Source organism: Penicillium pulvis (assembly GCF_028828015.1).
Source record: "Penicillium pulvis strain IBT 33274 chromosome Unknown contig_1_segment0_segment0, whole genome shotgun sequence".
Lineage (NCBI taxonomy): Eukaryota > Fungi > Ascomycota > Eurotiomycetes > Eurotiales > Aspergillaceae > Penicillium > Penicillium pulvis.
Window position 1 is genome coordinate 1,832,109 of NW_026643074.1, and position 27,161 is coordinate 1,859,269.

At 47.4% G+C, this 27,161-nt stretch overlaps 11 protein-coding genes across 11 annotated transcripts; 4 read left to right on the forward strand and 7 right to left on the reverse strand.

Moving 5' to 3' along the window:
* Positions 1 to 74: 74 nt before the first annotated feature.
* N7503_003635 (putative translation elongation factor eEF-1 subunit gamma) lies at positions 75 to 2,063 on the forward strand. Its single transcript, XM_057063182.1, has 3 exons — positions 75 to 154; positions 211 to 406; positions 724 to 2,063. Exons 1-3 carry the CDS (start codon positions 125 to 127, stop codon positions 1,716 to 1,718), a joined length of 1,221 nt encoding a protein of 406 aa, XP_056924097.1. The 5' UTR covers positions 75 to 124; the 3' UTR covers positions 1,719 to 2,063.
* A 667-nt stretch (positions 2,064 to 2,730) lies between these two features.
* Positions 2,731 to 4,680, reverse strand: N7503_003636 (NIF domain protein; the record flags this gene model as incomplete). Its single annotated transcript, XM_057063183.1, has 3 exons — positions 2,731 to 4,465; positions 4,542 to 4,604; positions 4,658 to 4,680. 3 exons carry the CDS (start codon positions 4,678 to 4,680, stop codon positions 2,731 to 2,733), a joined length of 1,821 nt encoding a protein of 606 aa, XP_056924098.1.
* Positions 4,681 to 5,208: 528 nt separating this feature from the next.
* On the forward strand, positions 5,209 to 6,326 carry rrp36 (putative pre-rRNA processing protein; the record flags this gene model as incomplete). The annotated part of the gene is made up of 2 exons (XM_057063184.1): positions 5,209 to 5,364; positions 5,424 to 6,326. 2 exons carry the CDS (start codon positions 5,209 to 5,211, stop codon positions 6,324 to 6,326), a joined length of 1,059 nt encoding a protein of 352 aa, XP_056924099.1.
* Positions 6,327 to 6,923: 597 nt separating this feature from the next.
* On the reverse strand, positions 6,924 to 8,364 carry N7503_003638 (uncharacterized protein; the record flags this gene model as incomplete). The annotated part of the gene is made up of 2 exons (XM_057063185.1): positions 6,924 to 8,109; positions 8,177 to 8,364. The coding sequence occupies 2 exons, from the start codon at positions 8,362 to 8,364 to the stop codon at positions 6,924 to 6,926; spliced, it is 1,374 nt and encodes a 457-aa protein (XP_056924100.1).
* A 2,124-nt stretch (positions 8,365 to 10,488) lies between these two features.
* N7503_003639 (DNA-directed RNA polymerase core subunit RPC19) lies at positions 10,489 to 11,090 on the forward strand (the record flags this gene model as incomplete). The annotated part of the gene is made up of 4 exons (XM_057063186.1): positions 10,489 to 10,590; positions 10,652 to 10,743; positions 10,808 to 10,884; positions 10,957 to 11,090. The coding sequence occupies 4 exons, from the start codon at positions 10,489 to 10,491 to the stop codon at positions 11,088 to 11,090; spliced, it is 405 nt and encodes a 134-aa protein (XP_056924101.1).
* Positions 11,091 to 11,722: 632 nt separating this feature from the next.
* Positions 11,723 to 13,389, reverse strand: N7503_003640 (ankyrin repeat domain-containing protein; the record flags this gene model as incomplete). The annotated part of the gene is made up of 2 exons (XM_057063187.1): positions 11,723 to 12,956; positions 13,016 to 13,389. The coding sequence occupies 2 exons, from the start codon at positions 13,387 to 13,389 to the stop codon at positions 11,723 to 11,725; spliced, it is 1,608 nt and encodes a 535-aa protein (XP_056924102.1).
* A 2,092-nt stretch (positions 13,390 to 15,481) lies between these two features.
* N7503_003641 (putative integral membrane protein PTH11-like) lies at positions 15,482 to 16,380 on the reverse strand (the record flags this gene model as incomplete). The annotated part of the gene is made up of 5 exons (XM_057063188.1): positions 15,482 to 15,518; positions 15,605 to 15,978; positions 16,032 to 16,099; positions 16,167 to 16,206; positions 16,285 to 16,380. 5 exons carry the CDS (start codon positions 16,378 to 16,380, stop codon positions 15,482 to 15,484), a joined length of 615 nt encoding a protein of 204 aa, XP_056924103.1.
* A 947-nt stretch (positions 16,381 to 17,327) lies between these two features.
* On the forward strand, positions 17,328 to 19,353 carry N7503_003642 (putative carboxylesterase; the record flags this gene model as incomplete). The annotated part of the gene is made up of 5 exons (XM_057063189.1): positions 17,328 to 17,488; positions 17,551 to 17,789; positions 17,857 to 18,179; positions 18,224 to 18,532; positions 18,589 to 19,353. The coding sequence occupies 5 exons, from the start codon at positions 17,328 to 17,330 to the stop codon at positions 19,351 to 19,353; spliced, it is 1,797 nt and encodes a 598-aa protein (XP_056924104.1).
* Positions 19,354 to 19,573: 220 nt separating this feature from the next.
* Positions 19,574 to 20,578, reverse strand: N7503_003643 (putative short-chain dehydrogenase/reductase; the record flags this gene model as incomplete). The annotated part of the gene is made up of 1 exon (XM_057063190.1): positions 19,574 to 20,578. The coding sequence occupies one exon, from the start codon at positions 20,576 to 20,578 to the stop codon at positions 19,574 to 19,576; it is 1,005 nt and encodes a 334-aa protein (XP_056924105.1).
* Positions 20,579 to 21,252: 674 nt separating this feature from the next.
* N7503_003644 (uncharacterized protein) lies at positions 21,253 to 21,921 on the reverse strand (the record flags this gene model as incomplete). Its single annotated transcript, XM_057063191.1, has 1 exon — positions 21,253 to 21,921. One exon carries the CDS (start codon positions 21,919 to 21,921, stop codon positions 21,253 to 21,255), a length of 669 nt encoding a protein of 222 aa, XP_056924106.1.
* A 2,651-nt stretch (positions 21,922 to 24,572) lies between these two features.
* N7503_003645 (uncharacterized protein) lies at positions 24,573 to 25,757 on the reverse strand (the record flags this gene model as incomplete). The annotated part of the gene is made up of 1 exon (XM_057063192.1): positions 24,573 to 25,757. The coding sequence occupies one exon, from the start codon at positions 25,755 to 25,757 to the stop codon at positions 24,573 to 24,575; it is 1,185 nt and encodes a 394-aa protein (XP_056924107.1).
* Positions 25,758 to 27,161: the final 1,404 nt, after the last annotated feature.

Here is a 27,161-nt window from a genome sequence, read left to right on the forward strand (position 1 = left end):
ATTTCATCCGAGCTTCCGATGCCGCGCTATTCAAAGCATAAAATTTCAGCTTCTGCCCCTCCTCTCCCTTTCTCCTTCCTTTCTTTTTTCCCATCCTTTCTTTAATACCCAATTCGCTTTCAAAATGTCTTTCGGAAAGCTTTACGGTCTCCCCGTACGTGTTGATGAGCTTCATCTTTACCCTTGTTCATTCTTCTAACCCCTTTCCAGGAGAACGGGCGCACCCTCTCCATCCTGGTCGCTGCCAAGCACAACGACCTGGACATTGAGCTTGTTCAGACCCAGCCCAATGCCTCTGCCAACGCCAGCGCTGAGTACCGCAAGGTCCAGCCCCTTGGCAAGATCCCTGCTTTCGAGGGTGCCAACGGCTTCAACCTGTCCGAGGTTATTGCCATCGCCATCTATGGTACGTGTTGACAGATTGCAAATTTTTTTTTCCTGTCATGTCGCCCCCTCTCCCCTTCATATGATGAGTTTTTAGTTATCCCTGGCAGAATGTAACCAAAGGGTTACTGTTATGTTGAGAAAGACTACTTCTGAAAAAAAAAATTCCCACGCTTTGTTGAGGAAAAATTGAGTACCCCGCTTTAGGGGGAAATTTTTTCGGGACCTTGGGATCCTGCCCCTCCTTTTCGATCACATTGTCCTTTTGACGTTTCTGATTGCCTGATCTATTGTGGATCCATCTGTCAAGACCTCGACTAATATGTTTTGGTTTTGTAGTGACCTCCCAGAACGAGAAGACCACCCTCCTTGGCAAGACCAAGCAGGACTACGCTTCCATCGTCCGCTGGATGTCCTTCGCCAACGGCGAGGCCCTCCCCCGCCTTGCTGCCTGGTACCGCCCCCTCATGGGCTTCGAGGGCTACAACAAGAAGGTTGTTGATGAGGCCTCCAAGGCTGCCCACAACACCCTTGCCGTTCTCGAGAACCACCTCACCGAGAACACCTACCTTGTTGGCGAGCGCATCACCCTTGCTGATCTCTTCACTGCTGCTCTCCTGACCCGTGCTTTCGCCACTGTTCTTGACAAGAAGTACCGCGAGGAGAACGTTGCTTTCACCCGCTGGTACAACACCATCATTAACCAGGCCGCTTTCAAGGCTGTCTTCCCCGAGCCCAAGTTCGCTGAGGAGTGCATTAAGTACACTCCCCCCAAGAAGGAGGAGAAGCCCAAGCCTGCCCCCGCTGCCGCCGCTGAGGAGGACAAGCCCGCTGAGGCCCCCAAGGCCAAGCACCCCCTTGAGGCTCTTGGCAAGCCTACCCTCGTTCTTGACGAGTGGAAGCGCCAGTACTCCAACAACGACACCCGCGAGGTTGCCATGCCCTGGTTCTGGCAGAACTTCAACTCCGAGGAGTACTCCCTCTGGAAGGTTGACTACAAGTACAACAACGAGCTTAAGCTCACCTTCATGGCCAACAACCTGATCGGTGGTTTCCAGGCCCGTCTTGAGGCTTCCCGCAAGTACCTCTTCGGTTGCCAGGGTGTCTACGGTGTCAACTACGCCTGTGTCGTTAAGGGTGTCTACATGGTCCGCGGCCAGGAGTGGGAGCCTGCTTTCACTGTCGGCCCCGACTGGGAGGGTTACGAGTACACCAAGCTCGACCCCACCTCCGAGGCTGACCGCAAGTACGTCGAGGACATCTGGGCCTGGGATGCCCCCGTCGTCGTTGACGGCAAGACCCTCGAGATGGCTGACGGCCACGTCTTCAAATAAGCGGATCGCTCATAGCGTTCGCACTTTTCTTTCCCCTATCCTTGGCCATCCCCGAAATACCCCAGAGAATGTGAGATTTGGCCCACCCTCACGTCATTTATCCGCTTCTCTTTTCTCTCTCCCCATTTATTAAAACTCCCCGCGTCTGATCTGATGTGGTTTCGCCGGAGTTGCAAAATTCTTTTTACGCGCCGATGTGGTTCATGTTCACGGTTATGACGTTGTGATGCGAGATGATTGACTCGCTCTTTGGTGTTATACACCAGAGTAGCGTTGTCACTGCTAGTTACTGTCTAGCAATGGAATAAAGGAGTCAAGACTGTGTCTTGATGAGCTTATTGCTAATGTTCCCTTGCCTTCCTACGTACACGTAGAAGTGTAGACCTTAGCACGGATGTCAAATTGCGATCCAGCCCTTTCATGGCTGAGGTTGTGCCGAAGAAGTGCTTATATTGAGTGGGATTCTGTCCCTTTAATTAACCAGTGAGTACTAGATTTATGTCTTACGGGAAACCGAGGTGGCATACGTCCATTGAAGATCTGGCACATTCAAGTAAAAAAGTAAAGTATTAGTTAGATGACAATGACATTATACTTTCAACTTGCTTCTTTTCATTCATTTTCTCTTGTAAAATCTTTCCCATTGCCATAATTACCAAACATCCTACATCTTGCACTAACTTGAGATGTAAAAATTCGCCTTCAATGAAGGCTCCCGCGAAGTCTACCAACAGAAAGCTAGCCACTGAAGCATAGCTCAAAAGTTGTGGCCATTGGCACACGCTCATCACCACTGACCGGGATGAAAGTCTGCGTCCAATTTCCAACATAAAGTACCTTGAGAAGCGAATATATCCATACCATTTACTCGGTATCTAAAGAAAGCTAGGAAGTGGTAAGAAAGTACATTTAATGGTTTATAGCTATTATATGCATGTGTAGATGGAATAAAACTGAGAGATAAGTAGGCTGGTCTCAGAGCACCACCAAGGCACCATGATCTATCCGAAACTCAATCCTTCCTCATCCCAAGTCCAACTTCCAAACGATCCAAAAGCGAGTTCGTGGATTCCTCGGATGTAGCAGGGGAGATTGAACGGTGACGTGAGTTTAACTTGAAGACTGGAAGGTCCTCAGCAGCGGAGTGAACGGCGCTGGAAGGGTCGGGGTTTGTGAAAGCAGCTGGTGAAGATGAATCCACCGGAATATCTGTCATCTCTGCATCTTCTGGTGCTGATTCAATTGGTTCTCGAGCGCGAAATTTGTACCGTGATTTACTGGAGATCTGGGCAGAAGATGTAGGAAGCACGGAGCCAAGTCCCGGCAGATTTGTGTTTTGAAGCTCTGCGGCTTCTCTGCGGCGTTTTCGGGCTTTGCGGTTTAACTTGGATCCCTTGGCAGCCTCCTCTGATGGTAGTTCGGACTTCGTAGTATCAGTGGCTGTTACCTCATCGAGAGAAGGTACGGAAGCAGCAGCAGCAGCAGCAGCACGTCGGGCACCGGCAGCGGCCTGTTTAGCATCGTCCAGTTCTTTGGCTTCCTTTTTCTTCGCTTTCTTCTCAGCTTTCCTGGCCTTTTTGAAAGCCTTCTTTTCTGCTTCAGTGTACGTTACGCCTGGCGTCTTTTGGCTTGCCGTGGGCAATACCGGAGGGAGCTTGGCCCCGCCATCTTCAGATAGATCAAGGTCGTCATCAATTTCTGGAGCCATTTCAGGACTGATGTCGAGATCCAGGGTCTTGCAGTTCTGTTGCGTCTGGCGTTCCTCCCATACACGCAATACTTTGCTGACGTCGTCGTGGCGAGAGAGTACGTCCAGCCTTGCGAGGACTTTTTGAAAGAGCGTTGATTCGTCAATATTGGGATCGTTGGTGAATTCTGGAACCTCAAGGATGTTGTACGGTTCGCTTAGAGCCTTGAGCTTGCTGTCGTCAATCAGGACGGTATTTGTCTGATCCCAGCGCTGACCCGCAGGAAATTGAAGTTTTGGTGCAGCATTGTTTTCGTTTTGGCCTTCCTGTAGCGCGGGACCCTTCTTTTTAGGACTGTTGCCTGGGTAGGCAAGCTGGATGTCTTGGTCATTCCACACTTTATGCAACTGCTTGTATACCTGCAGCTTAGCATTGTACTGTCTATTGGACAGTCCAAATTTGTCGCGGCCCCAACAAGCCACGAGTTTCCGTTTGTGGGCCTTAGAAGGGAACAAAAGCTTGACGATAGCACTGAGAGTCGGCGGCTTAGAGCTGGTCCAGATCATAACAGAGTAATTTTGAAAAAGCTCATCCAGGAAATGTTTCAGTCCAGGACGTTCGGCAAAGACAGGCGGTAATTTACGATGTTTGCGGCAAATCAGAGTACCGTTTAAATCGAGAATAACCAGTAATGGACGTTTTGGAGCTTGCTGTGGCTTCCCACAGGCTTGCTGCATGTACGTCTTCTTTGGCGTCGGAACCGTCATTGGTGGCGTTGATGATCGTTGTCTTTCCCTTTGGCTCAGCTGTGCCGCAGGTCCTGCCATGGTACTCATTGGTTGCATGCCCTGAAATGCTTGCATTGGATTGAACGGCATCATAGGAAATGGCGGTATTGAGTTGTTCATGAAGAATTGCGGGTTCGTAAAAGGCATGCCCGCCGTTGCATCAGTTTGTTGGCCCATCGGATTCATGTCCATTGGATTCCATAATGGAACATTGTATGCGCCGAGTGAGGCAGGGGCTTGATTTTGCGGCGAATTGCCGCAATTTTGCTGGCTATTTGGTATTGAATTGGAGCCATAGCTGTTCTGCGAATTCCGATACTGTTCGTATCTGCGACGACTATTTGTACCACCATGTATCGTATTGTTGTTGGGTGTCGCATGTCTCCCGGCGCATGAACTTGAACTTGCGCCTGAAGGCGTCTTTATACGCTGAAATCCATTATGTTGATCTTGCCCTGCGTACCGCTGGCTCTGACCGTTTTCCATTGATTCAATGCTCGTATAGAGGGAATTATATGGATTGGCATAACGGGGAACCGAGTCGGAGACCGGAGGGACCGCAGCAGCGTTCGATACGCGCCGTGGTCTTTTATTTCGTTGAGACAGTTTGAAAGATTTTTGCAGTCGCAGGGGAGGAGAATCGACCGCAGGAAAGGACGGTAAGGGGGAGATAAACTAGAGAGGGGTTAGTGCTGTTCAACTGGAAATTGTAGACAAAGTTCCAATCAAGAGGAAATTCAACGTGTTGTACCTTATTAGATATCCTGTAAGATTGTCTTGAATTCGTTGGCCTGGTCAAAGAGAGACAAAAAAGAACGGGCGAGGATAAATGAGGCATAGATCTGTAAGAAGTCGCGAATTTGGATCGCGGTTGATCGATTGCGCAAAAAAATATCTAATCAGCTGTTATCGGACTCACCGCCAAGCGGCAGTACTTTTCTTTTTTGCGACTTGATTTGCACCGCTTTCCATCGTTTTCAAGGTACACAGTGTTCGGTCAATTTACTTTGTATCATGGCCATTTCAGATATTTTGAACCGCCGTGTGCGGGCAAGGCCAGGTGATGAGGAGGAGGAGGACGTCTACTCCTCAGGCTCTGGGGAAGAAGACTCTCAAGACGAGAACGAGGATGGAGAGGATGTGGATTCGGACGACGATCAATCACAAGAGGTATGCGACTTGCAACTTTGTCAAATTTACTAGCGCATCTGCTTATTGCTATACTACAGGATGATGCCTCGGGTTCCAACGATGAAGGCGACGATGACGAAGACTCTGACGACAATGCCGAGGGAGATAGTTCCGATGAAGACGACAACAAAGATGATTTCCAAGCATCTCTCAGTAACATCTCGTTCGGTGCTTTAGCAAAGGCCCAGGCATCTATGGGTCCTAAAAAGCGAAAGGAGAAAGCCGATGAATCTACAACTGCCTCCCCGCTCGACGATATCCGCGCCAAGATCCGCGAAGCTCGCGAACAGAAACGGGAAGCCGAGGCCAAAGCGCTCGGTTCCAAGGATAAGAAAGACAAAGAGTCTCGCAAATCCAAGCACGCACCCATGGAACAATCATCCAAGCGTGCTGTCACTAGAAGACGAACAGTTGTGGAGCCTCCGGCCGTCGCTAAGGCTCGTGATCCGCGGTTTGATGCGGCAGTTATGGGCTACAGTGGTGCGGGACGGTACTCGGAAGGAACAAGCAAAGCATACGCATTCTTGGACGAGTATCGGGCGTCCGAGCTGAAGGATCTCAAGGAGCAATTCAGCAGGACCAAGAATCCGGCACAAAAGGAGGCGCTGAAGGCGCAGATTCGGTCTGCAACAGATAGAATGAAGGCCGACGAGAGCAAGAAGCGCGAGCGGGAGGTCATGGCCGAACATAAGAAGCATGAAAAGCAGTTGATTCGTGAGGGCAAGAAGAGCAACCCGTACTTCTTGAAGAAATCGGACCTGAAGAAACAGGTTCTGGAGAAGAAGTACGAGTCTATGAAGTCCAAGGACCGGGCCAAGGCCATGGAACGTCGGCGCAAGAAGATGGCTTCCAAGGAGCGCAAGGAGATGCCCTGGGAACGCCGTGGAATGGGTGGCGATGACGAGCCTCCAAATTTTGGCAAGCGTCGGCGACTTGCTTAGATACCCAGGAATTTCTCTTTTGCAATGAAAATATTAGAATGCATGTATATGTTCAAATATCCAAATTTCCCAATTTCCTGACTACTACAGCATTAAATTCCAGCAATATGCATTAGGGCAAACCAGCATTGATCCGCTGAAAACAAAACTTGCATCGAAAATCCCATTCACAAATGCTAGTTCCCACAAAGGAAAGAAAAAGATAACAACCAGAAAGAAAAAGGTATATGGTAAAACAAGAACTCCTTCCCAATTTAAAACGCCAATACAAAATCAAATGCATGAGTCCCCAAGTGCAGTATTTTCCATGAGCCACAGGCTCACCACTATCGTACCGTGGATATAAGAGATAGGAGGTATAAACATCAGTGTCATATATGTGAAGGGTGAAGACCCAGACTCAATCACTCAAGACCAGCCAGAGAGTCAGATGAGAAATGCTGCCTTGAAAGGAGTCATTCGAAATTTTGGGAAAGGAACCAGGATGGAAACCACAGATCGCATATGGCGGTAATACCAAGTAGTGTGTAGAGCGTTTTGACTGGCTTCACAGAAGCTTGATCAATCACGACTAGACCAAAATAAAGATAGAACTGTTCACGAATGGAACAGATCCCAAGCCCGAGCACAGAGGCCGAGGAACTCTTCTTTCTTTCTCCGTTGGGTTTCTGGCGAGTCTCGGCCTGCACCGAAGGGACCAGAGAAGGTGGCACTGGGACCAGGGTTGGCAGCCGGGTTGGGCCGATAATGAGAGTCAGGACCATGTCCCAGCGGGGGGCTTCCGTTATCATTCTCGTATTCACTGCGAGGGCGACGGCGCGCAGTTGTATCCGCGATCTGCATCGGAGCAAGGGGCGCACTTGGCGCAGGTTCTTCCCAGGTCAAAGGAGCAGTCTTAGGAGCAGTATGCATGGTCTGCGGGGAGGGTGGGGTGGGCGGTTGGTGCCCTCCATAATGTACAATCCGGGGAAGCAATTCTTCTCGTCCTCCCGACAGTTCTTGTACAGCTTCTTCAGCCGAACGGTACTCCCGCGGCCGACTGGGAGTCTGGGACATGGCAGGCAGACCCGGAGAAGGCATGGGAGCCAAGTTGGATTGCGAGGAGTTGCTGCTCGACGCATTCACATAAAGGCCCTGGCGGCTCGGCTCACGATCCCGACCGAGCGCATCGGATCCAAACACATCAGAGAGGGGTGGAAGACGGTTGTTGGTTTGGGTGGCCGGAACTTGATGCATATGAGATGTAGCGCCCAGAGTTGGGCTCTGGTTGACGACATGACGAGTCAAAGGCTGAGGCTGATAGCGGCCGGTAAAGGTCTGATGCAATGGGGCCGACTGGATAACTCGCTCATTTGCAAACTGCGATGCGGAGGGTGGAACGATGGAGAGGCCGGGTGGTGGTCGTCGCTTCGAGCTACTCCGGGGTGGCATCCCCATAAATCCCGATTGTGAAGGCGGCCCGTCATCCTTGCCGGGTTTCTGTAGTCGCGCCTCGATTATTGATCGCTGTTGGTCGCGTACAGAGAGACTGCGCTGCAGTTGCTCTCTCATTATCGGATCATGTGTCTGGAATCCGGGCGACAAGCAGGCTAGCCCAACATCTTGCATGGTGACACCGTCGCGAGCGGTCATGGGACCTCCTGGCGGCCGGACGGTCAATCCACTGGAGGAAGGAAGACTTGTCGAAAGATCCAGCTTGCGGGGACGGGGACGAGTCTGAATACGGGGTGAGGAGGGCGGCTCCTTTTTTACGGTGATTTTGGGACCCGCGCTTCCTTGAGAACTATCCGTTCTGATTAGCGTTTTGCTCTGGAGGATTCTTTTTCCGCACGCAGTATTCGTGTACTTACGGAGACGACGGGTCTTTGTGCTCGGGAGTCCTTTTGGAATGGGCATCTTGTGAATCTGCCATACGGGGTGGAGAGGAATTCACTGCAGGCGGAGGGGCCAAAGTTGGGTAATTCTTGGGGCTGGGATCGCGGGTGGTATGCGGCGGGGATAGCTGGGCTGCCGGCGCGGAGGCAATTGCCGTCGACATAGTGACAGTGTTGAGTAGATCAGATCAGATCAGATCAGATCGCTTTGTTTGATAGATGGCGAATCCTCGCTGTTTCTTTGTATATAGCGCTGTTTAGTCCCAGTATGGGATCGGCGTCCAAGCACCTCGGAGGCTTAAGAAAAGAGCATCAATGAACAGATGAGAGCGGGGCTAAGATCGTGCCCTGGAGGATCGAGCGAGCGAAGATCAATATCCAAGTTGGAATGAACAAAGAAAATGAGAGACTAAGAAAATGTTGGGGGAGGTTGGAGGGGGGAAGTTCGGCGGTTAGGCGGCAAGTGACAGATCGCAGGGGGGAAAAAAAAGAAACAAGAAAAAAAAAGTCCAGAAGCAACAAGCGAGAGAGGAGCTACAGGATTTCAAGCTAAGAGGAAAAGAAACATGAAGGTTCTGGGCCCCAAGGGAGGAAACAATAGTTTAAAACCTGCATTAATAAGAAGGGGGCCTTTTTGGTGAAGTACCGGGTACTTGATTCTACGGCTGATCCAGTAAGATGCAACAAGTCGATAGTACTGCACGACAACAGAGTTCATAGTGGAGCAGGGGCTTCCACTCTGGGGGCACCGGGCGTATCAGAATCCCTCGGCTGAGACACGACGTGTTTCTGTTCTGATTTACTCTTCATTTTGGTACATCGTGAAACATATTTGATGCAAAGGGTTTAACTTCACTCGCTTTTGGTGTTAACTCACCGGATTCCACTCGCACTGTTATGGAGATGGAGGGTTTATCTGGCCCCCAAACCACCGTGCTTTGATCGACAGTTTCCTGTCATCCCAGTAGATCCCATCACAGGTCAAACATGGCGCTTACTTGGACCAGGAGTATGGTTTGCGATGTGACACTAGGTTGGGGGCTGCATAGGTGTGCCTAGTTGCTTATTCCATATGATAAATCTGTGATAAATCATGAACTCCATGGCCCCTCCCCGAGATGTGGATCATGAACTCCGTATCACTAATGCACGGAACCCTTTGCCGACCGTCAAAAAACTTGAATTTGAAGTTAGTCCACCTCGTTCATTGGTTGCCTTCCACGTCAACACTGAAGTTCAAAGAACACGAGTCCGGTGCACAGATCGGATTCTGGAGTCTAAACCCCCTCGGGTCCCTTTCAGTCATGTGCACGGTCGCCTTTAGATCAGACCTAGATGTGGCGGTCGATGTCTTTTACACTGCAATTTCCAAGGGAAATTACTCTTGTCAAGCCAGTCACTAGTTCGATGGTTCGTCTACCTCCAGCTTATCCATTGGATCCGAGATGAGGAGAAGTTTAATGAGTTTCCCCGCTGTCTCCATACCTTGCACACAAACAATCCTCTGTCCCAAATGGACCCAAATCCTAGATCCGTTTCGCTGATGTGATAGGTCGTGAAGCTGAACGGGAGGTTCCCCTTTTGGAAGGGGAACAGGCTCCAAAGCCACTTTTGAAACCAGCCACAGGGGTCACTCTAACCTAAACGGGTTTCACTCTTGCATCAGATCCATGGTTCCAGTAGATATAGAACTTGCGGCCCAACCACTGATACCTTCGCTTTCTATAGTTTCTATAGTCTCTACACTTTTACCTAACAAGTTCTTCTATATGAATTCAATTTATCTTGCTTCCATGTACTATACTCAACACTCATCACCTCATACAATGAACTGTTTAATCTGTGACTGTAACTGTCGTGGAACAGGATTCAAAACACTAGTAACCTAGCCCGACAGTTCTTGCACGACTTTAACAATTGAAAACAAAGACAAATATTGTATCGCTCATAGATGACATACAACATACAACCATGATCGTCGTTGGAATTGAGCATGATTGTCCTGAAGCCAAACATCTATCCGTATTCCCAAAGTGGTAGGCGGTGAGCCCCACTATCGATAACCCACTTTTTTTTTCTTGCGGGCAATTCCAATCGCCAAAGTCGTCACTTGCCTTCACGAAGTACCTCTGCAATCATATTCAACACGCGGAAACCGATCCCAGAGACTTTCCAATTGAACTGCTTGCAAAATCTACAACTACCCCGCCACTTGACCGACGAGCCCGAGCTCGAATCCTCCACGATCTACACGCATCTCTTCCAAGTCCTCTGTCTCCAATCCCACAATGCCTGGCTCTGTCCACTCCCAAGATGCCCAAGACCAGTCCATGATGGACGTCGAGCAGCCACAAGATGAGTTGATGCTGGATGAGCGCCGCATCCTGGTGGTATGTCAAACCCGGAAAAGGAACGTGTACATGTTCGCATAAGACCTAACCCATCGCATAGCTGCCCGGTTCCTCAGAGACTGCCGCATCATTCCAGTTTGAAGGAGAAGGCCACACCATGGGTAATGCGCTGCGATTTGCCATCATGAAGAAGTGAGTGTCCTGCCCGGACTACCGTAGATTGGGTCTACTTGAATTGTATCACTGACTGAATTAGCCCCGCCGTGGATTTCTGCGGTTACACTATTCCTCACCCCTCCGACGCGAAGATGCACCTCCGTATTCAGACTAGTGGTAAGCGAACACCGATCGTGGACCCTCAATACTACAAAGATTCAGGATCGCCTAAACTAACACGAATTTCAGACTCAACTACTGCCCTTGAGGCTCTTGAGAAGGGTTTCAATGACCTGATGGACCTGTGCGATGTTGTTACCGAGAAATTCACTGTTGCTCGTGACCAGTTCAACGAGGAGAACAGCAACAAGATGCAGTCTTGAGCTATGGGCTAGAGTTTCTTTGCATTTGTGTCATATATGGTACTGGCGTTTTGGGTAGATTTGTTTCAAAAGCTTTATTGATAGTTGCTTTCTTGCCTATAATTAATGGTAGGGAGTTACTCGAAAAATCACCATTCAAGAAAGATATTTGATAGCAGTAGACAAAGTAGCAAGACTCTACTTCGGATTCTTCAGTGAAAATGCTCTAAGTAATTTGGTGCCACATTTCCCCTTGATCCACGATATCGCCTGTTCTACTTCTTAAGCGCATCGGTGATATTAAAATCGCTCACTTAATGGGAAGGCTGGCGAAACCAAAGGAATGTTGGCCTCTCTGGTATGGCTCATTAAGAGCGGTATTGATACCAATGGTCACTCTTACTATATCAGGTGAGCGAGATGTGATCTTGTTTTTTTTTAGGGCTCATTCTCCCTCTAGGAAAGAGGAAGAGTAGGAAAGAGGAAGAGATTAATATAGACGGGTTCAGTAACTAATGGTCAACCCTTTTTCCGTGGCAACATGACGTAAAAATCAATATCTACTTCGTATTACCAAGTCTCTCTCAAGTTGCAATACTGATTAGGAGAATAAAATGTACACCTTTGGAACAGTAAGTACATAGAATTCAAATTCAAGTCATGTTACCTATAGTAGTCATGAAGTCGACTGCCGCAAAAGCAGCCACCGTCCTTCCAATGCCCAGTCCTTGCGGTTGATAAACATACCCGAATTGGGAAAAAATGTGGAGGATATCGTTGTTCCCATTTTGCACGGCCAGTAGCATAGGCGATATTGACTGGCTATCCTGTCGGTTTGGATTTGCTCCATGATCCATCAGAAGCTTCACCATCTTAGCGTTCCCATTGACCACGGCCCTGAAAAGCGAAGTCCTAGTGGAAGACCCAATCTGATCTGCTGGTGTGCCAGCGCTTAATAGCAGCTGTGTAATCTCGATATGATTACTTCCAGCGGCAAAGGTAAGAGCCGTATCACCGTTAGCACATAGTACATTGGTGGTGGCTCCATGTTTCAGCAGCAGAGCAGTCATGCTCGAGTTTCCACATGTGACAGCTTGTGAGAGGGCAGATTTGCCACGGATATTTGGACCATTGGGACTTGCTCCATGGTGTAGGAGTAGCTTGGCGATATTGTCGTATCCTTTTTGAGCAGCGACGGAGAGGGCTGTTTCCCCGTTCTTTCCCTTCAAATCTGTCTTGGCTTTGCACTTAAGTAGCAAAGATACCACTTCTTCGTTACCGAAGGACGTAGCTATGATCAATGCCGTTTGTCTATTTGAATCTTGTGCATTCAAGCCAGCACCCTTTTTCAGGACTTCTTTTATTGGGTCAATTTCACCCTTTCTGACTAACTTGAGTAATTCAGTTTTATCCCCTGACATCTTGAAACTCATTCGTTGAAGTAAGCCAGGCTTTTTGCTCTGGACGACAGGTGTAACGGGTGTTGATTCGAGTTGTGAGGTCTCTTCTGGCATTACTCCGGCTGCTATAACCTCTTCACTCTGACATTGGACGGAAGATCTGGGGTTTTCATTCAAGGTCCTCTGGGTTGGGCGCGATTGACTTGCAAGAGGTTCCGCTGAGGCTAGTTCACAGCCGGGTTTTGGGATCTTATTGCCGTTTACTGCTTTTTGCAGAGTTGCGATGATAAATTCACGTTCCTGGGTGGACTGCTCAGATGTGATACCGAAGTCTTGTAGCTCACTTTGTAAAGTTTGCCATTTGTCGTCTGTTTCGAAGTTTGAAGGGTCACTAAAAGGGCCATAAAAAAATTGTATATCTCGCTTGCTCTTGACAAGCTCACCGACATAAGTCTGTAGTAAGCGCTCAAGATTGGCATGAGAGGATCTGCGAAATATATCAGGACTGAGCTCGTTTCGCCGTTAATAAGATGGGATCCAACATACATCGCTATGTCTGCGTTTATAACGCTAAACTCAAATATCAAGTCAGATAACTGGGCACGGATTTCCAGAAAATGAGTCTCGGATGAACTCTGCCCATAGCACTTTTGGAGGTTTTGTAATTCCAACAAACAGCAGTGGCAGTCCTCGAGTTTGCTCCATAGTTTCGGGCTTGCTTGATCATCACATAGTACGGATTGTGACTCGATATTGCTAAGGACTCCAAGAAGCAACTCAAGCTCGTTCTGCGCTTCTTTTACGAAACCGGCTGACCCGGCTGACCCTGGTATTGAGTCACAGAGACGGGCGATTAGCAGTCGGATGGCTTCGATCTGAGATGCCACCTGGGCGCGTAGGTCAGGGCAAGGAGCCGCCATAGAAATTAACTTTAGAACAAACAAGCAATGATAAGCAAAAGTATAACCTGCCAAGAAAATTTCGTTGCCATAAATTAGGGCCATTGTGGTCAAGCTACACCTAGCGCCGGCGCTAAGCTGAAATCGTCGGATTCGACCGCCGAGGCGGAAGATCCCGCTGACTGATACCATTTATTTCCATATACACTTGTAAGGGGGTTGGTATTTGAAACAGTGATCACAGTTCTATGGGCTTTTTGTGTAGATGTAGTATTGATGGTCAGCTCAGTAGGTGTCGCATCTTGATCACCTTCACATGAAGTATAGAAACCTCGTTTGAAGAAGAAGATACCTGAGTCTGCCCGGACGTTCCTCTGGAGAAGTCCCTGGGATGGCATTGAGAAGTTCCCCCAGATTCTAATTCGTAGCAGTATCATAAGCAACGGCCGACAGCGAAGTCTCATCGTAACCCAAGGAGTAGCTGATGGAAGGGGGAAAAAGGATGTAGCCAACGGGCAGTGGGGTTGTCAACAGTAAACGGGATGAAAGCTATGATGTATAACAGAATTGGATAGGACAGGTAGTAAATAATGCATGGAGGAGAGGGAAGTACAGCGTAAGAAGCTGTGTTTTAGCCCAACTATCTTCTAGCTCAAGACCTTCACTGAGGCTGAGACACCCATTATAATCAATAGTATCCAAAGCCGACCAGACACCATGCATGACTCTGTGCCCTTGCCAATTGGAAGTCTTGATAGATATTGTCGTACATCAAATCTGCCACTTGGAATGACCAGCCCTGATTGTGTGAAAATTTGTTGACAAGGGACAATAAGTATATTACCCATCTCTCAATGTACTCTCATTTTGCTCATAGCAACTTACTTCTTACTTTGATGTTGTTCAATCTAGTATTATAGTATATCTAGGTTAAGTCGCGAATGAAGTGCTTCCCAAGTCCCAACCTTGGAAGTGCGGACTTCCCTATTGCAGCCAACGATTGGCAGTAGATGGTATACAGCGATTTTTTGTTTCCAAAGCCACCTAAGATTTAACATGAGTTAGTTGAAAGTGGTTTCGGCTCCCGAGGTCAGCGTTTGAATACATGATTCAGAACCACCATAGATTGGAACCTTAAGATTTTCGAAGTATATATATCTCCACTGGGAGAAGGCCTGCCGGGTAGGTGCATCGTTCTCCCAAGGATAAAGAACCACACCATCACCTGCCTAGGTGGTTCTGAGATCCTTAACGGGACCTTAGACCTAACATCAAAGGAATCCAAAAAAGTAACAAAGCAACGCAATCAAATGGTCAGTTGCTGAAAATCAAAATGTAAGGCCGCGGTCGCACGGCCCGGCCAGGTTGTGTAGTGGAGACCCGAGCCGGATCCTCGGAAACTTTGGCTCCACTTATTATGGCAAATTTTTACCACTGTTACAACAACAAGGCCGGCTGGCCCAATGGCAAGGCGCTTGACTACGAATCAAGAGATTGCAGGTTCGACCCCTGCGTCGGTCAATTTTTTGGTATTTTTTATTCCTTGTGGTGTGGTAAGTTAGGCAGTTTAGAGGTGGGAATACTACGCGGGCTCATTAGGCATGTCCATATGACCTTGGATTCCCTTTAAATGTACCATTTTAGTGTTTAGCCTTCTCCTTCTCCGGAGTATCTTCAATGAGATTCGTTACCTTATATAAATTTCAAAATATAGAAGTTAATAATCGATTTAGCACTCATCTATCTCTTGTGCTTTGACTGGAGACAATGACCGCGATTGCTCCACCGCCGACAATCTTGTTTGATTGGACTGAGTCTCACTGACGTTCGCCGAACAACCCTTACCAGCTCTAGGAAGCATGGCCCACTCGCTGTGCATGCTGGAGGACCTTCGTTTTCTTTCCGAGTCATTTGGTGTACAAGTGGAATCACCTGTCCTAGATGATCTATAAGAAAGAACCTTCTTGAAGGCTACAGTGGTCAGTTTGTAGAGTAAGGGGATATTTGCACAAATGATCCCACACAGAGGCTCCCATACAGATAGGATTCCAAGAGGAACACCAGTCCCTAAGAAAAGGTTAGTTCTTTGAATGTAGTCCAAGGAGACTTCGGCCTACATGTGAAATCGGACGATCCTTGTGAGACGACAACTGTTAAACGAGCAAGAGTAACACCGCATGCGCTCCTCGAATCAGCACAATACTAGCAAATTAAGGGAGGGCAACATAAGACATACAATAGGCCAATGGCAAAGACTCCTGCAAGCTCGAACTTCCGTTGCCGCGTAACATGCAGCCTGAAGATGATCGGTAGCGGAAGCAGGAACACCCAGATGTCGGTAACCAAGTTCGTGATATTGGTGAAGTAGGAAAATGCCACCAAATCGAGACAGTTTCCCTTTACACTAGCATCCCAGGCTCTTTGCACCGGTAAACATTGCAGTCCGAGAGCGATCTCCATGGCCGCGAGCCACAATACGATGAAGATAGCGGTGCCGATCACGTATCGGCGGAAGACCACCGTGCTGAAGATGCGATAGTAGAGAGAAAGGATTGCTAATTTAGTACTTGCAATAGCCCAGTCGTAAAAATGACTGAAGACATAGTCGCCCTAATTCGCAATTCAGTTTGTGAAACGTTGTAAGGGACGCGATGATATCGTACCCGCAAGAAGCTTACTATATCATTCGATGAGAGGGCGGCTTCGTGTCGACCAAAGCCATAAGGTGGACCTATGATTAGGAATTCATGATTAGTCTTTAGATCCAAAGGCTTGAGAAGCTATGAGATCTCGCTCACCATAGACTAAACCACTTATGCACAACCCAACGGCTATTGACTGCAACAAAAGTATTGTTAGAACGTGGGCCGCTCGAAGCAGAGAAAAAGAGTGGCTTAGATAAACCGTAACACTTACGGTGGCGATGATGATCATCAAATCATCAAAAGCGATGGAATTTTTGGACGAGGGTCGTAGCTTTACATAAAGTCGTAGCCCGGTACATGTTATCATTATCGGAATCGGGATGGAATAACACACGGTCACTATTGTAACTCGTGATTCATTCAAATCGACGTGACCCATGACGATGATTTGAGTCTAGGTTGTCTGAATCGTCTGAATCGTCGCAAATGCACATGTTATGTGTGAAAGCCGATTAAAGGGATGAATAAGTCCATGGCACAGGAATGCAGGAGCTGAAAAGTAATCGGCGATAAAGGCAAGGTCTGATGCTTGCCTGAATACTTGAAACGCCTCAAGGTGATCTCACAGTACAACAGCCATGGAGGGGGCTTATCGTTGTGTTTTTCATTGCTTTTGCAAGGTCATCCTATTCGCTTTGTTGGTTGCACTGGTGTAACCCTCCTCAATCTGGAACGTATTCACTTCTATTCTATTTTTCAGTGTTTGTTTCATTTAGGATCTTCTCTTTTATAATATCTCGATATCATTACTTTTAAATAATTGAGACTTCTGGGCATATGTATTGGGCATCTGTACGTCTCCAAGGGATGCCAAGAATTGGCGTTGAGGTTTTGTGCCACATTGACAAGCTTCGGCCCCCATGTTACTGTATTGCTGAGTGGGCCTAGCGTGGATAATGTGAGTTTAATGGGTCAGTCAGAATGATCCAGGCCCTGAATCCTCCACTACTATGGTACCCATTTTTATATGACTAGATCGAGTCAACAAACGCGAACTCTAAGGCGAATGGAGATTATGGTTGCACTGACCATAAGAACCAAGTTGATCGAGAACGCTGATCTTGTTAAACGCGTCCATAGTGGTCCATGGGGCATTTGGTGTGAGTAAGCAGGTCAGATGCCGACAGCCTTGCATGAACTGTACATAAGAGGCTGGGATCTTCACCACATCACACCTCCAATCAAGTCACCGCCATTCCTTACTTTCCCCCCAGTCGCCACCAAAAAGAAAAAAGCTCTGGCGAGTAGGCCAGGATGGGCTTCATGGGAACGAGCGGCCTGATCCTTCTCGCACTTATTACAACAGGGATTAGCCTAGCTTCTCCTGCCCATACAGCTAACCCGGTGGTTAATTTAGGCTACGCTAGCTACGAGGGGTACTATGACAGTGCCTACGATCTGAACGTCTTCAAAGGGTGAGTTTTCAAACTTTGCGATTTTGATTGGGTATTTTGCGTTACTTACCGGCCCTGATTAGAATTCGTTATGCAGCCCCTCCGGTTGGAAAGCTTCGATGGCAAGCTCCACAGGCTCCCCCAGTGAACCGGACTTCCATACAATGTGCCACTAAGCAGCCCCCTCGTTGTCCTCAGTCTGGTGGTGCGAAACTGCCCAAAATTTACGGCTTCAATTCGGCCCTCGGCGACGAGGATTGTTTATTCTTGAATGTGTATGCTCCACCAAGGGCAAAAAATCTCCCCGTCCTTCTTTGGATCCGTAAGTCCAAACTCAACTGAATGTTGAGATTTTGTGTCTTAAAGCCACTGTCGCTAAAAAATTATAGATGGCGGGGGGTACGGCCTTTTCGGGGCTACCTATGACCCCAGTGAGTGGATTAAGACGAACGAAAACGGCTTCATTGCGGTCATGATCCAGTACAGATTAGGTGCTTTTGGCTTCCTGTCATCGGAAGATGTGCATGAACATGGCCAAACCAATGCAGGTCTGCTGGATATGCGTTTTGCACTTGAATGGGTCCAAGAGCACATTGAAACTTTCGGCGGCAATGCATCTCGCGTCACGTTGGGCGGTGAATCTTCAGGCGCTGGCTCAGTGATGTTGCAGACGATGGCTTACGGAGGCCGTGAGGATCACTTGTTTAACAATGTACGTGCAATGCTACATTGGGGACGTTTGGCTGACCCGCGTAGATTATCGCCGCCAGCCCGTATACCCCTGCTATGTACCGCTATGATGATGAAGTACCGACAAATTACTATCTTCACTTCGCAGTACGGGCAGGATGCTACGATGAGAAACCTGCATCGAAAACGAGCATCTTTGATTGTCTCGTCAATGCAGACACGAAGACCTTACAACATGCGAGCGCAAATATTTCAACCTCTGGATCGTGGGGTACTTGGGCCTTTCAGCCTGTGATAGACGGCGACTTCATCCGAGAGCTATCGTCTACGCAATTACTCAAGAAGGAAGTGAGCGGCAAGCGGATATTATCTGGTGTCAGTCTATGAATTCCCGTCGATAAGGAATGAGCTCTGAATGCTTACGTTCACAGAACAATGCCAATGATGGTGTGCCCTTGAGTCCGCCTTACATCAACACGACTGATGATTTTTTGAGTTACATTAAGAACACTTTCCCCATGTTCACTGCATTCGACTATTCCCGTCTGAGGGATATCTATGGGTTCTGGAATACTTCCCCCACGAACCATGGCCCCCGGTACGACACTCTGGGTGATCGGGGCCCAACCGCTTTGAACCAGTCAGAGATGGCGACAGGCCTTCAACAAACCATCTTTAACATTTTTGCTGAGACAACATTTGACTGTGCTTCCTACTGGCTTGCAGATGCTTTCTCAGGGAATACCGCGAAGGAGAGTTGGAAGTACCAATTTTCTGTCACGCCTGGATATCACGGTGCAGACTTAACTGCATATTTCTCTGTTGGAGCGCACACACCTACCCGTGGCTTTACGCATGCATTCCAGAAAATTTGGGGTTCCTTCATCATACATGATACCCCGGTAATCTCCATCGCAGATGCGAAGGGCCGTGCAGAAAATTCCACAGTGCCTCAAGGCGCAAACGGGTATATCGACTGGCCAACGTGGAATGAGTCTTCGCCTGTACTCATGAACCTGAATACTACAGGTGGAAGGACGGTCTTCGACAAGGTCACTGATCACCTCTCATACTGGCTTCGGAAAGAACCTGGTGTAAGGAATGAGTTTACTCTGGCGGATGCGTCGAGGTGGGAAGGTGGTCGTGGAGCGCGCTGCAATTTCTGGCAAAGTGTTGGCCCTCGTGTACCACAATAAGCTCTGGCTGTCTCATGCCTCGCGCGATGTCAAATAGCTATGGTGGGTTGATTTTACAGTAATCGTTGACCTTTCGCATATAGATATTTCTTTTGAACACAAAAGCATAATGAATAGAAATGCACATAGATAAGAGATAAACTCAACGAAAGTCTCGAGGAATTGTTCAACGCACAGTTCATAAGTACCCAATCTTGTCTGCCTTGCTATGTAACTGGTCTCATTCATAGTCGATCCCCACCAATCGAAGAGAATCCTTCCAAAGTCGTCTCTCATTCTCTGGATCATATGTCTGTCGAACATACCCAACTCCGAAAGTCTCATTATCATCCACTCCACGCTCTGCTTCCTCACAATCCTCAAGGTACTTCCCACCCTTACCTTCCCACTCCTTTCCAACCGCAGCAAGAACAGTCGTAGCAGCTCCCTTTTCGGGACTCTTCATAATATTGAGAATTTTCTCATCACTCATAAGTTGATCCACACACTCCTTTCCCACATGCCTTGCCAAATTGGTATTTATTGCACCAGGATGAAGACTTGTCGCGTGAAGGCCCAGATGACCATATTGACGATCTATCTCATTGGCCATGTACACACTAGCCAGTTTGGAATTCGCATAAGCAACTCCATAAATATATCCGCCTTTCTCAAAATTGTAGTTATCGCTCTCATTCAGCTGACAAGCCCGATGTGCTGACGAGGCAACATTGACAACCCGGGAGTGAAACTCAGCCGTCGAACTAGTAAGCAAAGCAGGCTTGAGTAGCTGGAAAAGAAGGAAATGTCCCAGATAGTTGGTTGCAAAGTGTATCTCATGTCCATCTTCCGTGAGCTCTAGATCCTTGACACCCATTATTCCGGCATTGTTGACTAGTATGTTGACTTGGTTGTGAGATCTAGATAGGATCTCTGCTGATGCTGTGCGAATACTGGAAAAGGAGGAAATGTCCATCTTGACGAAGTCGACGCGGCCAGGCTCAAGGATTCCAGCCAGGGCTTTCTCGGCTTGTGCTGTGTCGCGGGCTGCCAGGAACAAGGTCGCGCCTGTTGCTTTTAGCGCTCTTGCGGTCTCGATGCCAATGCCGGATGTCGATCCTGTAATGACAATGATTTTGTTGGATAGTTTTCCTTCTAGGGACTCATCGTGGATTATTTGGAGAGAGGTTGGTCGAGCGTCTCCGGCGCCTTGGGGATTGGAATGAGCAGCAGTGTAAGAGCCCATTGTGACGATGGTTCAGTGTGATAAGTGCAATTATTGTGTGGAGAGACTGGATAATTGTTGGGTCGAATAGCGATATATGCATTTCGAGCTAGCTTTTATATTTGATATCGAATTCATCTTCAGACTACTTACTATTTGTACAGATGTGTCACGCACTTATGCAGACATGCACAAGAGGAATATGACGATTAATAATTCTGCTCGGCTTTTGGAAGAACAATACAAAGTCTTGAAGGATTATGTCCCAAGCCGAATATTGTCACTCAACTGAAGCAGATTAAACAAGCCAATTGAACATTCAGTTGCTGTTTCCCAAACTCCGAAGCCGACGGCTTACCAATTTTGACTAATCGCCATTCCGGCTCGGATGTAGAGCACAAGCTGCTGCTTATTGTCCCGACCTATGCAGATGTAAATACCGCGCATAATTCAAATTATATCGCCATAAGGTGTGGGATGACAGCCGTTGATTGGAGTAACTTCTTGAATAAAAGATCTATGGTATGTTTGGAACTTTATATGAACTGATAAAGTAAGATCTACCCAGATAATTCACGGGGTAGGTACTCAGATTCCTTTCACACAACGGGCAATCACAACAGCCTTGAAATCTGGCATGGACTGATTTACCTCGATGCTGAAAATGAACTTTGTAAGCCGCGGAATCGCAGGCATCACTTTGAGTCTCGAGCCTCATCTTTTTGTACAACAGGGGCAGGCGAAGATCCAAGCACCACCTTTGCCGACCTCCACAAAAGACGCAATACATAAAGACCCAAAGTCGCAAAATTGACCCACACAAGAATGGCAAAACAGATCAGGGCCTTGGGTGGAATTAACTTGAAAAGAGCGACTGGATCCACGCCCACTTTTTCTTTGAATTCGTCAATCTCCGCAACCGCCAGGGAGGTATTCTCCCTGTCTGAATCACTTTGATGAAGATCATTTGGATCATCGACAAACGCATCGGTGTAGATAGCGGTCGCGATCGCGCCTCCGAAAATGGTCATGAACACCATTATCACCGCTTGGGAGAGGAGTTCATACAGCCACGCACATGTAAACACGAGAGTTGCCAGAGCTTCTCCGCGTGATCGGAGGTAGGCGGTTGTCAGAATGTGGGCAATCGAGTCATTTTGGGCAGTTGGCTGTGTGACCACCAGGAGTCGGCATGCCAGATATGTGAGCAGACTGATTGATGCTGCTGTTCCGATGAGGCTCCGGTTTTCGTTCAGGACGTTAAGTGCGGAGAAACCAAGTGTTGTTATTGTCCAGGAAGTCAAGAGAACGACAGAAAAAGCCCGAAAGACCCTGGAGCCAAAAGAAGAGGCAGTGACTGCCATAATTGAACTGTTTGAAGGATGTAAAAGTGGGAAAATCCCAAAAAGAAAAAGAAAAGAAAAGCCCATTCACTTGGCGCTTTGCGCTATTGTAGCCTAGTGTTACTATTTCGACTCCACCTAAGGCTCAGGGTCTAGGGTCCACATCGGATGTCCCGGAACACATTCTGTATATCCAACATGATGATTTGATTCAGAGATCTCGAATTAGTGTTATTGGAGGAGAAAAAGCAAAATCAAAGGTCTGTCAGTGGACTAGAGAGACTAATCTATGTTCAGGACACCTCACATCTTGGATTGGTGCCTGAAAGCACAGGCTAGAATACATGCATAAATCCAAAACAATGCACTTGGATTTTCACAACAAAGCTATTAGTTCCTTCTCTCAGCCAAATCAGAAGTAACCTTGGAGACACCATGATTTTCTAGCATCAAAACACTATTTTCCAGCTAGCATCCTCTTATCTCATACGTTGCAATCAAGGCATCCCGGTCCTTCCAGTCGTCTTCGTTGTCAGAAATTATGAATCTAAATCCTTGAAACACATTCATCCTCAGAGATCATGTCTTCCTCAGAGGTCGTGTCTTCCTCAAAGGTCATGTCTTCCTCAGAGGTCGTTTTCTCCGCAGATATTGTCTCTTTCTCGGAGGTTGCTTTCGCCTTGGATACCGTCTCCTCGATAAACGGCGTTCCTTAGACATTGCCTATCTCTTAGACAGTGTTCCTTCTCCGGATAGCGTTCTGTCACTGCACAGCTTTTCTTTTCCCGAGAGTGTTTTTATTTCAGTGGCTTGGAACTTTGGTGGGGAAATCTCTAAAAAATATCCTGTTGTAATTTTTATCAGATAATCAGGTGTTTTTTGATCCAACATTCTCCTCATTTGATCCCCGATGCTCTTCATTTCAGGGCTGGAGAACCTGGCATCTCGATGATTAGTACAGCAATTGCACTCAGCTGTGCAGTGTTCAGCTCACCTTTTCCATTTTGAGGTTTGGCGGGCTTTGCAGCATCCACAGCTACGACTGCAGCAGTCACCAAATCCTATGCAATCTTCTGTAAGTACCACGCTGGATCTGTCCTCAAAAGCCTGTAGGATATCATCATTTTCGCCTGAAGAGGAGCTCTCGATTCACATTCACAATCGAGGATACTGATTCTTCGGGCAATGAGCTCGGCATCCGCATTGAATTCTGAGACTGGACCTATCATCAATTGCATTTTTCTCTCAAGATACTCGGACCGTTAGACGGCTGCACGAAGCTTGTAGTGGGCTACAATAATTTCAATAGCAAAGGAAGACGCGATCCAGTCAGTCTTGCCATAGCACAGCTTCTTCGTGGGAGGCTTGGCCATGTATTCCTCGTGCGGGGGGAATTTTTGATCTGAGCTCAGACAGCTGAACATCTTGAAGTAGTCTTAATGCTTGATAATAATTTTGAAGTTGGAGTTGAAATGGGAAGGAGAATGAAAGATAAAACTCCCAAAATTTGTCGACCTGTAAGCAACACACCCCATTCATTCTGATCTCCCGCTCCGTAATTGAACATTTAGATAAGAGACTTGCCTAAGATAGGTTCAAGTTCGGTCGGGTACCATGGCTTTTATTCTTGAATTTGGACTGGTGGAAAGTCTAAGTACCCGAATCACTAAGGAAGTTTATCAAATTGAAAAGCTCACAGGATATCTTTGGATGCAACGCATAATGTGGTATTAATGAGGTCATATAGATTAGGTGAGATCTAAAGCAGTAAAAAAAAAATTCGCGGTATCAATTTTTTAATCAAATCAAATCTGGAAAGCTATGTGGATAGAGGATCCAAGAAAAACTTCCTTATCAAGCGTGTAGTTAGTTGTAAAACTTGCTGAGAAGATTGTTAAGTAAGAAGTGATACACACTGAGCCAGCGCCTTTCCTTAACCAAAATTATAAGTGTCTGTCTTGGCTCAAAAAAGCGTCGCTTTGTATGTTGGATTAAATCAAGCAAGGCGATTTGTATGTTCTTCAAGGTCTGACATACAATCTTGTCAAAATGATAATAATCCCGTTGATTCCTATAGAGTCAGGAGTTGTTGAATAGTGTCTCAATCCTTAACATTCTCTTCACTTTGGTAGTTGAGCCACATTAGTATCCAACTTTTATCTTACACGTTTTCTGGCAGTGAAGCCTTGTTGGTAGGCCGCGATCAAAGGAATGCCCAATGGAGCTTGGCAATGTTGAAGAAGACTTTAGCGAAGTTGAAGATGGGTTTCATCTCACCAACATTGAAGCTGTCTTTGGTGCCACAGAATCCTCCTTCACAGCCCGTCATCGCTATTCCGTATATTAGTGGTCAATGAAGGGAAATTGGCTCCGAAATCAATGCCGCTTGCTTTGTCTTTTGTTTTTACTCCACTCAATCAGCGTATGCGCTTTCCTTGAAGCATTCAAGATCTACAGGCACTGTGGACTTCAAGGGAGTTTTTTTTTCGGGGGCTTTTTCTATGTTTTTATCTTATATCTTTCGACTCTTATTTCCTAATCTATTACCGTGTCACTTACTAGCCTTGATCCGCTGTGGACGGCAAAAAGAATAATTCCAAAAACAACATTTGATTATCCTGCTTGCTATCTGAATATAATCAACTGAATATAATCAATATTGCATTGTCTCCTCAAGTGCAATGTTCCACAATGCTAGCATTGGGATGGAAATACCCTCGATCAATCAACCCCTCGTAGCTCCAGTAGTCAGCTTGTGTCCCTTGTCCATCAACGGTAGCATTACCAGAGAACTTCCAAGTCCAGTACGACGAGCCATGCGAATATTTGTGAAACGCACTCAGACCGTAGTTCAGGTTGCGCTCGCGCAGAGCGAAGCTATTGTTGTATAGCGCTTGAATAGACCATTCGCCGACATAAGTGGGAAACTTCTCGTCACCGGGGGTCGCCTTAGCATCGGTACAGATATAAGACGGTACGTTCAGAGATGTGGTGTTGCGGCCTTGGAAGTAATAGTTGTGCACGTCGAATACCAGATTCTCACTGGCAGAAAAATTCCCAGACCAATATTCCTCGCCCTTGAAACTGCCTTGAAACATGATGGGGATCTTTCTATTCACAGTAGCGACACGATCAAGCACTGCTTGGATATACTTTAAGACCCAAACGGCACCTGCATCAGAGAGAGCGGCAGAGGTTCCGAAAACAGATAGATCGTGATTATCGGCCGGCTCGTTGATGGGCGAGAGGGTGTATGACTCCTGGTGGCCAGAGTTCTGGATAAACGCGATGACGGTATCCATGACTTGCATAGAATAATTGAAGTTGGTTTGATTATTGAACCAGCCCCAATGACCGGCAGCTTCGCCAATAGTCAGGCCATTGATGCCACCAGGGAGACCATGGACGCCGAGAATTATATGCATTCCATAGCGCGTGATAGCATATGTCGCGATGTTCTCCAGGTAGGTAGTCTGGTTGCCGGAGTAGAGTTTTGAGCCAGGAATCTTGATCCAAGCTGCGGAGGTTGTCGGAATGCGTAGAAGTGTAACACCGGATTTAGCGGCTTTGTCAATGTCGGAAGTGGTGATCCAGCTTGCGTAGCGCTGCTCGAGTACTGGTCCACACTGGGAACCGAGGTTTTCACACAGACCCCATTCATCGGAGGCACCCCCCGAATAGGTGTCCCACCAGTGTGTGTCGATCGTCGATTCCTGGACAAGCCAGCCGCCTAGGTTGACGCCATATGCTTTGAAAGACTTCCAATCAATATATTGGACCTTCTCCGGTCGTTTAGAGGGGGCCCCCAAAGCACTGGGGATGCCAAGAGCAAGTACAAGGGGTAGCTTGAAAAACATGACTAGAAGCTCAGGTCACAAGAATTAGACAACTGAGTATACTCTGGTAATCTTCTGGTAACCATCGGGGTCAATTGAGAGCTTTATAACATTGTAATGAGATTTGCGTCAGTCGGAAAGTCATGGTGGCAACCTTGGACTAGCCAAGGAACCTGAGTATGGATTTTCCGAGTAAGCTCGTGAGGATGACAAGGGAAATTCCAAGATTGTGGACTTTTTACATTTTTGCTTTACTGTATACAGGATACGCAATGAATATCAAACTCTAATAAACTTTTGCCATTCAATATTAGGTTAAGTAACCATTACTCCGTGTTATATATTGCGCAATTGATGCATTCGGGTAAAATCCCACTGTGTAAGCCCTGCCCTTTCCAAACCCTCACCTTGATTGAGCTTGAACTTGAGACTTCATAGTCCACAAGGGCTGCAATTGAACGGCGCCTGGTCCAGAGGACCTAGCCTGAACAATATTTTGGGGAAAGAAAGCAGACCTGGGAAAGCACACAGCCCAAGGGAAACGGCAAATATTCGGCAAATGTTGTCCATTTGCACTACAACTACCGAGCTCCATCCTTAATTAAAGCCACGGAAGCCTCCCGGTGGCGGGGACCAATCGGCATCGGGACCCCTAAAAATTGTTAAAATTCAAAGTGACCGCCTGGTAGCTCTTGGCGTTGTAGATGAGGCAGCTTCTGTCTTTCTCTTGTCGCTTCTGCTATGCAGGGTTCCATCTAGCTTTTACAGCTAAAGTCTAATTACCCATTGTTTTCGCGAGTCTGCATTGATACTGTGGCAAAATTTTCTCTACTATCGATGAACGCGGGAAGCCGAGCTCGGTATGAAGTATTCCGAGATAGCCCCACTTGACTACATTAGTCGGGTTTCCCGACTCGCTTACGGTGGTATCGGTACTGTCAATGTTTTCATGAGCTAGGCTGATGAATTTGAGACAATCCTTTTCATTTTTGTGTTCGCTGTCGCTTCATTTTCCCCAAAATCAACATTTATATCCTTGGTGCCAGCGGTAAAACGTCCGAGCGTGGAAGAAGGCCATACATAAGTTGTAGCAAGGACAAAGACAGAAGTCCGTCACTCATAAAAATACCAAAAGGATCACTAGAGAGATAGGATGTTTGACAATAGGTGACTTGGATCTACTAAGTAAGAAGGCTAAACACCGGCGGATCCTAATTTTATGATCCCAAAGTATAGGCTGAAAGTCTGGGGATTCCCAAAATGCAATCTAGCTTAACCCCATGGGGATTTCCGCGGACCCCGGCCCCGCAGCTTAGGCACAGGGGCGGCATTACGACGGGCATCCGGGCTGATAGACACCGAAGATGAAGGGGTCGATCCATGTAGAAACACAGCTTACGATGCTCTTTGTCGGGAATTCCGCTC